Genomic DNA, 15343 nt, shown 5'->3' with positions numbered 1-15343 from the left:
ATGGCTGGTGGCGAACTTTGCAATTTTGTTATAGCAGGAGGTAAGCTGTTTTATTAGTGAGGACTGGAGATTAGTAAGTAGTGGGGCCCCATAGGGAAGGGAGGGGATAAGGAAGGAAGTAGAGAGAGTGATTTTAGTGGCGGATGTGAGGTAGGTATTCTGTTTATAAAGCATGCCAAGTTTTTGATGCGTTTTTTTGATGTTTGTTTGTAGGTGGGAGTTAAATTTAAGTTGGTTGTCGATTTGGACCCCAAGTAGTTTGGTCTCTGACACTGTTTCGAGAGGTGTGTTGCTTTGACTAGTAATTAAGAATGAATTTATGTCGGGAGGAGTAACTTTGGAGGGAGTAAATAACATTAGTTTGGTCTTGGTAGCATTTAGAGCTAGATGATTGCTTAGCATCCATTGCTCTGTGGAAGAGAAGGCATCTTGAGTAAGTTTTTGTAGTGAAGTGATAGAAGAGGAAGAGCAGATGATAGTAGAATCATCCGCGTATTGGATGATGCTAGAGAAAGGGATTGATTTGTGGAAGTCGTTGATAAAGATATTGAAGAGAAGGGGACCCAGTATGGAGCCTTGTAGGACTCCGGTAGGGGTACTAAGGAAGGAGGAAGTGGCTTTTTTCCATTTTACAGCTTGATTTCTGTTAGATAGATAACTAGAGAACCAGTTCAAAGAGGAGGAGGATAGGTAGAGTTTGGAGAGTTTAGTTAAGAGAAGGTTGTGTGAGATAGTATCGAAGGCTTTGGAAAGATCAAGGAGTAAGGTGGAAACAATTAGTCCAGAGTCGCGGACTTTATTAACGATTTCAAGGAAGGAGAGAATGGCAGTCATGGTGCTATGATTAGGTCTGAAACCGTGCTGTGTGGGAGTTATAAGATTATTGTCTAGGAGGTGGGGAAGGAGTTGAAGTTGCACACATTTTTCAAGGATTTTTGAAATGGGGGACAGGATGGCTATGGGACGGAAATTAGTGACATTATTATTGTTACCACCTTTGTGTAGTGGTATAATAAAGGCTTGTTTCCAAATTTGGGGAACTATGCATTCTTGTAGGGAACGGTTAATTAAGATGCTAATAGGGTAGGCAAGACTTTCAGCAGCTATACTAAGAAAGTAAGAAGGGATATTGTCAGGAGCATTGGTACATGGTTTCAATTTCTGAAGGAGTTTCTTGATAGTAGATGTAGGTATGGGATTTAAAGAGAAGAGAGTGCATTCTGGGGGGGGATTTTGGAGAGGTGTTGATGAGGATAGAATTTGTGTAGAAGAGGGGGTAGTGAAGTTAGTGGGTGGGGAGTATGGTGTAGATGTAGAGGCAGTGGGGGTGGGGGTGGGGGTATTGGATGATGCAGAGGAGGTGGAGAAAGAGGAGGTCAATTTGGAAATAGAGTCAATGAAGAAAGAATTAAATTGGGTGGCTAGATCTTGATCTGGAGAATTTGGGTCTGGGGTAGGAGTATCTGGTTTGCTGGGGTGGAGGAGAGTGGAGATCCCTTTCCAGAATTTTTGGGGGTTGTTTTGTTATGGTTTTGGAGTGTAGAGAAATAGTTTTGTCGATCAAAGGTAATGAGTTTTTTTACTTTATTTCGGAGCATTTTGTATTCATTAAGGAGTGGAGTTGTCTTATGTTTTTGGTAGCGTGCCCAGACTTTGTCTCTTTGTCTCATGATAGAAAGAGTATTTTTGGAGAGCCATGGGGCTGATTTAGTTTTTATTCTCTTTGTCCGTAAGGGAGCTTGGGAGTCAAGTAATTTTAAGAATGTTGAGTTAAAGTGAGAGACTGCATTGTCTAGAGGTAGTGTTTTTAGACAATTCCAATTAACTGCTTGTAGTGAGTTTGAAAAGGTTATTGGGTTGAAGTTTTTTTGGTCACGGATAGTAATATAGTTGTGGTTTCATTGAAGGATAGTGGGAAGCCGGTGGGTAAAGGTGGGTATGTGGTCACCAAGTGGGTCGGGAAGAGTGCCACTGTTGGTGTAATAGTGTGGATGGGAGACTAGAATCCAATCTAATATACTCCCATTGGAGGGGTTTTTGGCTGGGTGAGTTACCGAAGTGATCAGTTGTGTGAAATTGTAGAGGTTGATGTTAGTGGTGTTTGTAGGAGACTGGATAAGGGCCCAATTAATGTTTACATCTCCTAGGATTATGGTTTCATTACTAATGTTATTAGATAGCCAGGAAAGGATAAGTTCGAGTGTAGAGATATTATCCCCTGGGGGGATATAAAGGGAAGCTATACATATGTGTTTATAGTTATTGATTTGTAGTAGCGTAAGGAGAAGTTTGGCGTTGTTAAAGTGAGGGATAGGTTTGTTGTAGGGAGAAACTACTAGGGAGGAAGAATATAGAAGGGCAACTCCTCCACCTTTTTTGTGAGCTCTGTCTTTTCTTATGATGGAGTAGTTTGGAGGGACTATTTCAGAGTCTTTAATTTGTGGTTTTAGCCAGGTTTCAGAAATAGAGAGGATGTCAGGTTTATTGTATGTGAGCCAAGCTTGAAGGTTTGGGACTTTATTTACTACACTTTGGGAGTTTAAGGAAGTGATTAGTAGGGATTTATTTATGGTGGATGTAGTGGTGGGGCCGGGATTAGGATGGATGTCTCCAGATATGAGAGTGCTAAAAAGGGACATTGCAGAAAAGGGAAATCTTCCCGTTTCACACTGTACAGAGATCTCCATTCAGTCCAATCAAACTTTTACAAGTTCAAACATATGGTTTCGGCCATATGAGGTTTGAACTTGTAACAGTTCGATCTATCGAAGGGAACCCATAAGATATATATATATATATATGTATATATATATATATATATATATATATCTATATATATATATCTATATATATATATATATATATATATATATATATATATATATATATATATATATATACACACACACACACACACACACATATATATATATATATATATATATATATATATATATATATATACATATAAAATAACCCTTATTAGGACAATCATTGAATATAAAGTCCTGTTTGACATGTATTTGTCCAGACTCATGCAACAAGTGGAATGCCCAAGGTCCTATATTACTCATTGTGGACTGCGAAGAGGTGTGGTATTAAACTAGGTTAGTACTTTGCTACTCTTTCTTCAGTTGATTGTGGTCCTGCACCAGTCAGTGACAAGTGCAGACTGGTGTGGGATTAGACTAGAGGTATAAAAAGCTGTTCTACCTTGTTTAAAGAGAAATTTCCTACTGTCTGGTTATAACCATCACATGAAGTATTAATTTCATAATAAAATTAGTTCCGCCCTCAAGATTTCAACATATTAATTTTTTATTTTATAGTTTTAGACTTGAGAATGCAAGTTCTTGATCTAAGTGTTTCTGAGTGAAAAATAAACATTTTCAATGATTTAGTGCATCACTGTGTGTACATATGCATCTTTCAATTTGAATGGCTATATTGAGCAAACAAAATGCAAATAATAAATGAGTGATGTGAGCTTTTTAGACAGACAAAAATGAGTTTTTTTTCATCCTGCAACTTGAAAGGTAATTTAACATTTTTCTTTTATAGGCATCATGTAAACGTACAGGCTATAAAGGGCACTTGGTGTCCATCCATTCTCATTCACTGAACCTGTTCCTTCTTCATATGGTGAAGCACTTTAGTGCTAATGTACAGCAAGTGTGGATTGGAGGGAAGAGAAGTCGATACGTAAGTACCCCTTACTTTTCTGCATTGGCCATGCCTCTCACAAATGTTTTGTGTTAGTTTCTTATGCACATACTTTGTTTCTGAATTAATGACCGAGAATGGAGTCTCAACAATTTCATGCATGCAAAACAATGGTATCTATGGATGGCAACCCAGAGTATTATCAGGATGGCAGTGGAGATGTTTGGATATTCTTTGTGCAAAAGTCAACTTCTGAGGAAATAATCTATCAGTATTCTCTTTAGGAATATGGACAATGGACTATATATGTATATTATATATTATTATATATATATTATTATTATATTATATATATATATATATATATATAGTTTCACTTTACAATCCCGGATTACTGAAAGACTGAAATTCAGTATTTCAAGACTGTAAAGCCAAAAAGTTAAAAACCTGAAACCCCAAAAACCCAATACTCAAAATCGGGACTGCCCACATACACACTCCACACACAAATAAACACACATATACCTTCCTCCCTACACTACAAACAAACACAACACAACACACACAAACACAACAAAACAAACACATGAGCACCCCCCCACACCCCTGCTACTTATATATACTAACTCCAAGGTCACACTAAAAACACAAACACACAGAAACCACCACTGCACACTTTACATTCGTCTTGCACAAATATACATCACATACATACAAATACCACTACTCTCAACTCGTACACACTCACAGTCTTACCTACCTACCCTAACCCACACCTCAAAACTCCAAGCACACTCACACACACACTAAAATCCCTAACCAAAACCCCTAGTAAAACATCACTTACCTGAATCTCCAGCTACATTCACATACCAGACCGCATATCATGAACACAGGGAATCCCACGTCACGTACGCACCTCCACAACTGCGGATTCGACATTTCTGCATTCGGCATTTCCACATTTGGCATTCTGCACTTTCGGGTAAGTGCAGTTTCAACACTTCGGTCTCGAACTACTGGAGTTTGATATTTCAGTAGTTTGAAATTCTGAAGTGAAACCATATATATATATTTTAGTACTTTTGAGTGAAATGCTTAAAAGTCAACATCTGCTTGGTTGACACATTTTGGATGACAGAAACAGATGGTTGATGTGTGTATGTGAGATAAAAAATCCCCAGTTAGGGCAGTATACCCTCTCAATGGAGCTAGTATATATAAATAGCAGTAGTTTGGGGGTGCAAGAGGGGCTTTTCCACCCTGCAAAAACACTTGCTTTTTTTTGCATGCTTTATGTTAGTCTTCAGTGTATGACCATAACCGGTCACTGTATTGTTGTCAACATTAATGCATCAACATTTCGGATGTCGAAATATCATCTGTTCAATGTACAATGTACAGCAGGTATGAAATGGACAAAAGAGTGAGCCGCATCACTAAAGTGAACGCCTCCCTGGTTTTCTCAGAGTTAATGCAGGTAAGCTTTTGAAACCTAACTCAGCTTCACCGATGACTGATATACATAAATGGAACATATCTATCCACCACCCAAATAAAAGCTTCAAAAAAATTCCAGTCTGTACTTTAATTCAACAAAATACAGTAAATTCACAAGTGAAAACAGACAACAAACTTAGACAAAACAGGCTTCAGCTCTTTTCAACTTGTTTGCTTGTTTGTTTGCTGTATTCATCTTATTTATTTATTTATTTGTTTGCTGTATTCATCTTATTTGTTTATTTGCTGCACTCCTCTTATTTATTTATTTGTTTGTTTGCTGTATTCCTCTTATTTGTTTGTTGTTTGTTGTTTTGTTTGTTTGTTTGTTTGTTTGTTTGTTTGTTTGTTTGTTTGTTTATGAGGTTCACTGAGGTTCAGATAAGACTATGTTCAGGTACTTGGCTTTAGCAGAGTTGTGCTGGCTAGCTATTTCAGAATAACAAAGTACAACTTAGAAATTATGGGTTTAGGCACAGGGACTACAGGATGGGGCTTACTTTAGTTTATTATCTTAATTAAAAGTTTTTACTGCGAGTCCATCTAAATGTGACTTTTTGGTCACAGTTCACAAATAAATAAAGCAAACAATCAATAAACAGAACATACTTGAAACACGTTGTTACATTTTATTAGCAGTCCTTGACCATCAACCCAGACTGAGGCTGAAAAGGATTGTGTGAGCAGTCCACACATCTGGCTAACAAATGTACAATAAAATGAAATAAATAAATACATAGAAATACATAATGTGGACTAGGTCTTTAGTTGCTAATACAAGGCAACAGCATGTAGTATGTACATCTATGCCTACAGGGCCAGAATTGTAGAGGCATTTTGGGAAGCATGGGTTATCAGCTAACGATAAAGCTGACAATACTTACTCATAGTTGCAAGAGCATAGGTGATACTCTTTATTGTTGCAATATATGTTGTTTTTCTTAAACCTGTACATAAGTGTTGTTGTTTGAACAATGTGCAGCAATGGATGCATTGTTATGGAGTTTTATGGTTCTCAGTCTAGGGATGTATGCTTTTCATCTTTGGTTCAAACATGCTGTCTGCTGCCAGAATAAGGAACAATAAAGAGACCAGGACTGTGGGAAATTATGTCATTTACTGCAGAAAGGCATCTAGTACAGCACATGTCCATTTGCTTCATTTGCTGGTTGAGTAAAGTATAACACTGTCTGTGCATTTGTTTCTCATTGGTCACCTGCTGACCATCATGACCTATCTCTGGCCACTGCATGGACCCTTTTATTTATTTATTTAACATTTGTTAACCAGGAAAGTCCAACTTGGAACAAAGCCAATTTTCAGTGGAGGCCCAGGGAGAAACGCTCCAGACGCATATCTGTCATATGAAAACTAATCTTTAAAAATGATCAATACACGGTAGGTTCAGGTTAAGGCACTTTAATCTTGCAGCAAGGAGATGAAAACGTGCTAATACAGAGTTTGTCTAACTAGAATCAGGAAGTACAGACATTTTTATATATTTTCCAATAAGACATTGCCTACCAAGCTGACGTAACAGATCACAAGTTTTAACATCATCATTACATAGCAGCTGTTTATCCATGATTTTCTGCTTGCACTATCAATTTTATGAAAACTTCCTAAGAAAAACAACGTGGCCTTGGTGACCACCGGTTAGATACAGCTTCCCACCATGTTATGTTACCATTCAAGGTACTATAGCTAATTTGAGCACAAAGCAAGTACATATTCTTCAAGCAGTCTTTTGTTTCATGTATCTCTTCTTTTCCACAGCTGTGCATGTTCCCATAACACGAACAGAGCTGATTGTTCATATTCAATCATAAGAAAGAAAACAATATTGTTCTATTCATACACTATTCATACATTTTTCTGACCTAGCAGATAATCACCTGCTTCTCGGTACATTTCCAAAAGGCATAAACATGAATTTTGCTGTGCTAGCAAATACTAGGTCAGGGTGCATTTTGCAGTTTCAGAAAGCATACTGTGGTTTGAAAAATCATCTTATAATTTCATACAGAATTAAGCTTGTACATAAAATAGAATGAAAATGTGTTAACCCTTTTAGCTTCTAATAAGCATTAGGCATATAGAAATGAACATTTTTCTAACATTTCCCCCCTGTTAATACTTTTTATTCTATTTTCAAAAGCATAAACAGTTTGCTTCTTCTCCTAACCTCTTCCATTCTGGATTTGCAGTTAAGAGAGTCATTTAGTTTAGACTTATGAAAGCATTTCAGTTTTCAACAACTCTTCAATTTCAGTACTTTGATACAAAGTCTCAGAAACTGATATGTCTATAAACTCCTTGATTAACTTTTTCATGCAGGGAATACCACAAGAAATGCATGCTCCTAATAGGAGTAATCCCACACAAATGGCAATCAGGATGTTCATTAGGATGGAACCCCACCCCCCAAACAAATTCTGGAAAAAGTCCGTCAGAGGGTTTGGGCCTGGTTTGGTCATGGTCGACACTTGCTGGATCACCTCAAGATGGTCGTTTATCTCGTGCTGGTTGTCAGGAATATACGAACAGCATTCTTCTTTGATTAAAGTGCATGTACCACCTCTCGCCGCTAGGGAGAAGTCAAGAGCCATGCGGTTTTGAAGCACCACAGTTCTCATAGCATTTAGTTCATCAGTCACTAATTCGAGAGCAGAAAAAGTTGCATTGCTCATAACTTTGAGAAGTTTGGACAGTTTTCTCAACTCCCAAATCGATTTCACTGCGCCATATGCAGGGGCTATGCCTGCCCATGATATAATAGTGTCACTCAAGTCCATGTGTATCAGTTTATCTTTGTTTTTTACGGAATTATGGTTTCTCCACCCTGCTTTGATTCGTCCCACTGGATTCTCGGGTCTCTTGATTGGACTTCTAGATTTACTGCTGACCTCCCTGATGTTTAACATTTTCCCCTGAGGCAAAGCTGCAGTGTGTCGTATGGCCGGAACCAGGTAACCCAAAAAGCAACTGGCGGACCAATTCTCAGGTAGACATTTGTATGCCTTTTTCCAACAAACAAAATAACAATTCTCTACTTTAGTATTGATATATGCTTGCCCTGCATGAAACATCTTCTTGTCAATAATAGAAAGTTGCTTAAAAAGAACAGGATTACGTTGTATTTCACTAACAGTCTTTTTCATTCTCTCAAGATATGAGTCATAGTTTGCATCACAGATAGTGTCTGCCTTATTAGCCTTAATATAACATTTATAAGAAACAGTTATATTGGAATTGCTCCAACCCACCTGAATAGTGTCATTTTTATAAAAACATACAATTCCTTTTTGTGTAACAGGTAGGTACAATGCTATTTTGTCTTGTGATTTCACAGGTATAGTATAAAAAAATCAAGTTTTCCCAGGTCTCATTTACCCCTAGGGGGACAGCAGTCATTAATAATCCCCCATATGCTGTTGGTATAGCTGTGCAAATCCAGCAATTTGAAACATTAAAAGTCTCAGCATACACATATTTAATTGCTTGGTAAGTGTTAAATTTTGGATGCCAGTCTACGAGTAATGCATCACGTTTGTTCAGTTCAACTCGTGTGGCTGAAAAAAGGAAAGGCCACAGCAAGAACATCATTGTTATCAGTATAGCTAACAGGATGATCATGCAATTTTTCTGAGGTTGTTCTGCATCCCTGTTTACTCTATATCTGGTCATTTTGTTCTCGTGGTATAACAGTAACAAGGTTTTTGTCCAGTTCAAAGTTTTTAACCAATTTAAAGTGTGTCAGATGAATCCAGGACACTCGCTCTGCGATCTTGACTGCAGTGGGTGTTGACAGTAGCACTTGGTATGGTCCTTCCCACTTTGGAGAACTCCAATTTCTTTTCTTCACGACCTTCACCCAGACCCACGTGCCTGGGACTGCTGCTGCTTCCGATGGTCTGGCTTGTTTTTTATCTGAAACAGAATTTAACTGCAGAAGTTTGTTATTGAAAAATCGCCTCATATACTCTGCAAGTGAACTGTCAGCCTCCTGGTCTGCAGGCATGAGAGGTTTCCACTGAGGTGTATAATATGCCCTCCCAAACAGTACTTCAAAAGGAGTTAACCCTTTTACATTTGGAACAGTTCTCATACTCAACAGTGCCACAGGCAGACAGTGCAACCAGTTCTTTTGTGTCTCACTAATCGATTTCTTAAGCTTATTTTTCAGAATTCCATTATGCCTCTCTACTAATCCTGCAGATTGGGGCTGGTATGCACAATGGTTTTTCAAAGAAATTCAGAAATAACAGCTCAATTGTTGTATGGTTTGATTTACAAAGTGTGTGCCATTGTCACTATAAATCTTTTCCGGTATGCCAAATCTAGGAATGATTTCTTTAACGAGGACTTTTGCAACAGTAGCTGCATCTGGATTTTTAGTCAGAAAAGCTTCTACCCATTTAGAAAACATATCTATAATGACAAGACAGTACTTTTTATTTTCACATTTGTTCAGCTCTATAAAATCCATACAGATAGTATGGAACGGATACGGTGGTGTAGGGAAACTCCCTTGCTTAGGCTTCAGTGCCCCTTGTGCATGATGCCTGTTACAAATATGGCATGCTGCACAAAAAAATTTTGTGTAGTTTGTAAATCCATACGTTGTAAACACTCGATTCACTAACTGTACCATCCCCCCTGTTGAGACATGGCACTGCCCATGGCTCAACAAAGCTACACATCTAAACAAGTTAGATGGTAAAATTTGTTTTCTTTCTTTGGAGATGTACAGCCCTTTCTCAAGAATTGCTCCTCATTTTATCCATTTTTGTTTTTCTACATTTGTAGTAAGTGTCTGCATTGTTTTTAACATTTCTAAATCTAAAATCTCAGATGGTTGTAATTCCTCACTCAAAAGAAAAACTTCTGAAGCTGTAGCTGCCTGCTTCACAGCTGTGTCAGCTCTCGCATTACCTTTTGAAATACTATCCTGTTGTTTGGTATGAGCTACGCATTTACAAATAGCTACTTTCTGAGGTAACTGAATAGATTCTAATAAATCTAAAATAAATTGCGCATGATTAATTGGTTTACCAGTAGATGTTATCATTCCTCTATTTTTCCACTGCTGCGCAAAAACATGTACAGTAGAAAAAGCATACTGGCTGTCAGTAAAAATGTTCACTTGTTTATCTTTTGCCAGGGTACATGCCCTTGTTAAAGCAATCAATTCTGCTGCTTGTGCAGATAAGTTGTGTGGTAAAGATTTTGCTTCTAAAATCTCAGTATCAGAGACTACTGCATACCCTACTAGATTCTGTCCTGTAGTACCCCTTCTACATGAGCCGTCCATATAATATGTCACCTCGGCGTCATCCAAGGGAACATCCATGAGATCTTTTCTAGGCAGTGTCTTTTGCTCAATCTCCTGCAGGCAGCAGTGTGGTTTGACATCTGCAGGGGTTGGGAGCAAGGTTGATGGATTCAAAGTTGTGCATCGTTCAATTGTCATATGAGGTTGGCTCAACAGTATAGTCATACAGGAAAGGTGTCTAGCAGGAGAAAGATATGCTACTTTTTCTTGTAGTAAAATAATTGTGACTGCATGAGGCACTCTCGATGTGAGAGGGTGGAATAACACTACTGAGGCTGAAGCCTGCACTGCCATTGCAGCTGCAGCTACTGCTTGTACACAGTGGGGCAAGGATCGCGCCACTGGGTCCAACTGTGACGAATAGTAAGCTATGGGGCGTTGTTTGTCCCCATGTTGCTGTGTTAATACTGATGTCATATAACCCTGCTTACAATCTACAGTTTGGAAAAATCGTTTATGATAGTTCGGTAATCCTAAAACTAATGAGGATGCTATCAGTTGTTTCAATTTGCAGAAAGCTGAGTCTGCTTCTGGTGTCCATTGTAATAAACCTTGTGCTGCCATAGGCTTCCTGAATATTAAGTTGGTCAGTGGAGCAGATTCCAAGGCATAGTTTGGAATCCAACTCCGACAAAAATTAGTCGTACCTAGGAAGGACATCATTTCCTTCTTGGTAGTCGGTTTGAGTGCTTGTAATATTGCTGTTTTTCTATCTTCATCTAATATTCTGCCTTCTTTGGATATTACATATCCCAGGTATTTAACCTGCTTTTTTCAAAGTTGCAGTTTGTTTTTGTTCACTTTGTGTCCTTGAGTAGCTAGAAATTGTAGTAATGCTATGGTATCTTCTCTGCATTCTTGCTGGGTGGGGGCTGCTAGCAGAATGTCGTCTACATAAAGTAAAATCTGGCTGCCTTTCGGTGGGATAAATCCAACTCCGACAAAAATTAGTCGTACCTAGGAAGGACATAATTTCCTTCTTGGTAGTCGGTTTGGGTGCTTGTAATATTGCTGTTTTTCTATCTTCATCTAATATTCTGCCTTCTTTGGATATTACATATCCCAGGTATTTAACCTACTTTTTCCAAAGTTGCAGTTTGTTTTTGTTCACTTTGTGTCCTTGAGTAGCTAGAAATTGTAGTAATGCTATGGTATCTTCTCTGCATTCTTGCTGGGTGGGGGCTGCTAGCAGAATGTCGTCTACATAAAGTAAAATCTGGCTGCCTTTCGGTGGGATAAATCCCACCAGGTTACTTGCCATTTCTTGTGCGAATATTGTCGGACTCTCACAATATCCCTGTGGTAGTCGTGTGTATGTATACCTTTTCCCCTGAAATGTAAATGCAAACCAATGTTGGCTGTTAGGGTGTATCAGTATTGAGAAAAACGCATTGCTAATATCTACCACAGAAAAATACTTTTGTTCAGGTTTCAAATCATTTAATAAAGTGTGTGGATCTGACACCATAGGTGCTTTAGGTATAACTGCATCATTTACAGCTTGTAAATCTTGGACCATACGCCATTCTCCCATTTGCTTTCCTAACAGGAAATAAGGGTGTATTACATGGTGAATTAGGAGATTCTATCAATACTCCTTCCTTAAGTAAGGCTGCTATTATAGGTTTGATTTCTACTTTTGCATCTTTTCTTAAGGGATACTGTCTCTTCTGAGGTCTAAATGCTGACTTTGGCGTGATAGTGACTGGTCCTGCTGTACGAATAAGTCCTACATCTGATTTCCCTGTTGACCAGAGAGTCTCTGGTATGTCTCGTAAGGCTTTTTCGTCTTCCTCTAGTAAGAGTGCTATTCAGCTGTCCTCACTTGCCTGCAAGTGCACAGTCGGGTGTGTCTGTGTTATCCAATTCAACTTCTGCTTTTGTACTCCTTGTTCTGACAGTTCTAATTCGGTCTGTTTTTCCCACCTTGTAACTTTTTCTCCTAGGTCTGCCCACTTCCCATTCTTATCCTTAGTTAAACTAACATGTGGTAATCGATTAGATTTGTAAAGTGCTAGGAATTCCTGGGGCAATGAACAGCTAACTACACTGTTTCCTTCTGTGTCCCAATACAAATTACATAATACTAATCTGCTAGCATGGTTTCTAAAAATTTCTTGCTCATATTCTTTATCAGGTCCTGGTTTGCTACAGTAATATAGAGTGCAATGCAACAAATACTGTTTGTCAGTGTCAAGGGAGGGGTATTTACTGATGGCTACATTCATCAGTTCTTTGGTTACTGTCCCTGGACCAGTCGTAACCAAGTCCTGGCTGTACCAATAAAATGTTTCACCCTCTGGTTGCACCACAAAGGTATCCATTTGTCACTGTGCTTCCATACCCTGCATAGTTGGAACTACTGCTATGCCAGATATCTGCATAAGGTCTCTGCCCAAAAGATTTACTGGGCATTTTGCAGAAACAACAATTTTGCTTTTCTGGGTCATCCCTGAAACAGGGTCAGTTATTGCTATGTTGTGGGAGAGTGGCTCCCAATACAGCTGTCCATTAGCTGCTTTCACTAATATGTAATCAAGTGATTCTGAATCTTCTGGTAGTTTGGAAGGATGTATCAGGGTCCGTGAAGCCCCTGAGTCACACAGGAATTTAACTTCCCTCCCCTCTACCAGAAGTGTAACTTCCAGTTTTGTGTCTGCTAAGTAGAGCTCCAGGCTCAATAATGCTAAGTCCAAGATTTCATTTTCTTCATTATCTGTGATTTCATGCACATCCTCTATTTCTTCTGTCACATCCTCTACTCCTTCTATCACATTTGCATGTGTCTTTTCTTGATTATTCCCTTCTAGTGATTCTTGACTACCATATAGTCAGTCCTCACCCTCCTTGTCTTCCGTGGTTACCTTTTTATTTTGCCTGCAATCCCTTGCCAAATGTCCCTTTTTTCCGCATTTAAAACATTCACCCCTTTTCTTTCTCTCTTCAAACTCCTCTGATCGTTTATCAGATTGTTTGTTTCCCTGGGCATTTTTCTTACCCTTCTTCCTAGACTGTACTACAAAGACTTCTGCTCCATCTTCTACTGCAAATACTTGAGTTTTCTTTTTCTTTTTGCTATTAAAATGCCTTTTGGCATGTCTTGCATATTCAAGTAATGACTGTAATCTACTCGTTCGATGATCTACCATATGCTTTGTAATAAAACTAATTATGGGTGCAATAAAAATGCATTCTTTAATTGCTGCTCATATGGGGAATCATGCGTTTGATCTTCAGGTACCTGCATTCCACAATGGTTATTTAATAATCTGGCATAATATCTATCAACAGTTTCACCTTCTTGTTGTATGCATTGATTAATGCAAGTCCAGTCAGCCCTAGGCTTCCATTTCTCAGAGATTCGGTCTGTCAGACCTTTCACTCTGTTATCCAGTTCTGCGTTACTATGTGGGAGTGGCCTATGTTCTGCGTCACGGGGATTCCAGTTGCCACTGATCATGTGCCAATCTGGACCTACGATCTGTCTAACTACGTTCTCTACTTCTTCTCCATTTAAATGGTAACTTAACCTCATGCCCTGTAAGTCTTCCAAGAATTTTTTAAAATTAACTTTCAGATGGGGAATTCCCCCTGTGGCTTTCCGGATGTCTTCCGGTGTCCACGGTCTATATACTAGGAGAGTTGGGCCCTGTCCTGCCTGTGGATTTGGTACTTCTATGAGTGGACATATCTCTTCTTCACTCATAGCTCGTGAATTTCTATTTATCTCATACAATTCAATATCCCCTCTTAAATTACATGTTCGAGACCTAGTCTCGACAGGATCTCTGACAAACAGTTTTGATTTCACAGGGACAGTTGGGTATAGCGGAGGTGGATCTGCTTGTTCACTCGCTTCATATTCTGTTAAGGGGAGTGGAAGGGGTGGAGGGGCCGATGCTATTACCAAGTTATTGTCTTCTTTATCTAAAAACATTGCGTTTGAATTTTTATTCTTTTGTTCCCTGTGGTTTGCTTCCTCAAGCCACCTGTGTGCTTGAGGAACTCCCAATTGACGTTGCTTTTTTACCTGACCTTTTGCGTCTGTTTTAAGTTGTTTGACATGTTTGATAAGTGAAGATTTATCCAATTTGCCATCAAATTTGTATTTATTAACCCATTTTGTATAGTACCTAACGTTATCGGCATGTTGTAATTGCATATATTTTGCGTCTTCGGTTAATGGTGGATCTCGGGATCTTTTTGTGCACTTATTTCCCATATTGTTTTAATTTAGTTAGAAATTGTTACATAACCCTTCTTATCATGTGGTACCACGATTTTCTCTTTTTCACAGTTTGTCTAGAATAACTGCCTACCTATCCTGTTTCCCTGATCTATGACAAGACAGCAATCTTTTTTGTCCCTGATTTATATAAAATCTCCTTGAAAAAAACAAATACTGTAACAAGTCCCTGATCTGAAACAAAGAAAACGTAAAATCCTCCTTACCTGAGCCTCCGTGATTGATCGTCTCACCGGAACTGTTGACTCGTCCTCCAATCGCAGATCAGAAACAGTGGCTGGCTTCTTTTGAACGACAATTCAGTCGGAGGTCTTTTCAGAGCAGAAGAACCGATGTGGTCTCTTCCCCATACGGTTTCATGCCACCGGGCCCATCTGACCTGAGCTAGAGCGAGAGATATTTCCGGTCTGAAGGACCAATCTGTCATAGGAAAAATAAACTTTAAAAATGATCATTACACGGTAGGTTCAGGTTAAGGCACTTTAATCTTGCAGCAAGGAGACAAAAACGTGCTAATACAGAGTTTGTCTAACTAGAATCAGGAAGTACAGACATTTTTATATATTTTCTAATAAGACATTGCCTACCAAGCTGACGTA

General features: G+C 38.7%; 1 protein-coding gene across 1 annotated transcript in view; it reads left to right on the top strand.

Moving 5' to 3' along the window:
* LOC122790919 (eosinophil granule major basic protein 2-like) overlaps positions 1-15343 on the top strand; it is a 219526-nt gene that overhangs the window by 125188 nt on the left and 78995 nt on the right. The window contains exon 4 of the mRNA XM_044058603.1: positions 3562-3702. Within this exon, the coding sequence (XP_043914538.1) occupies positions 3562-3702 (141 nt within the window). The remainder of the gene's footprint in view (positions 1-3561; positions 3703-15343) is intronic.

The sequence above is a fragment of the Protopterus annectens genome, chromosome 16.part0 (assembly GCF_019279795.1).
Source record: "Protopterus annectens isolate FY-2018-M chromosome 16.part0, PAN1.0, whole genome shotgun sequence".
Classification (NCBI taxonomy): Eukaryota; Metazoa; Chordata; order Ceratodontiformes; family Protopteridae; genus Protopterus; species Protopterus annectens.
Note: the sequence above shows the minus strand (reverse complement) of the source record. Positions and strands in the feature narration are given on the sequence as shown.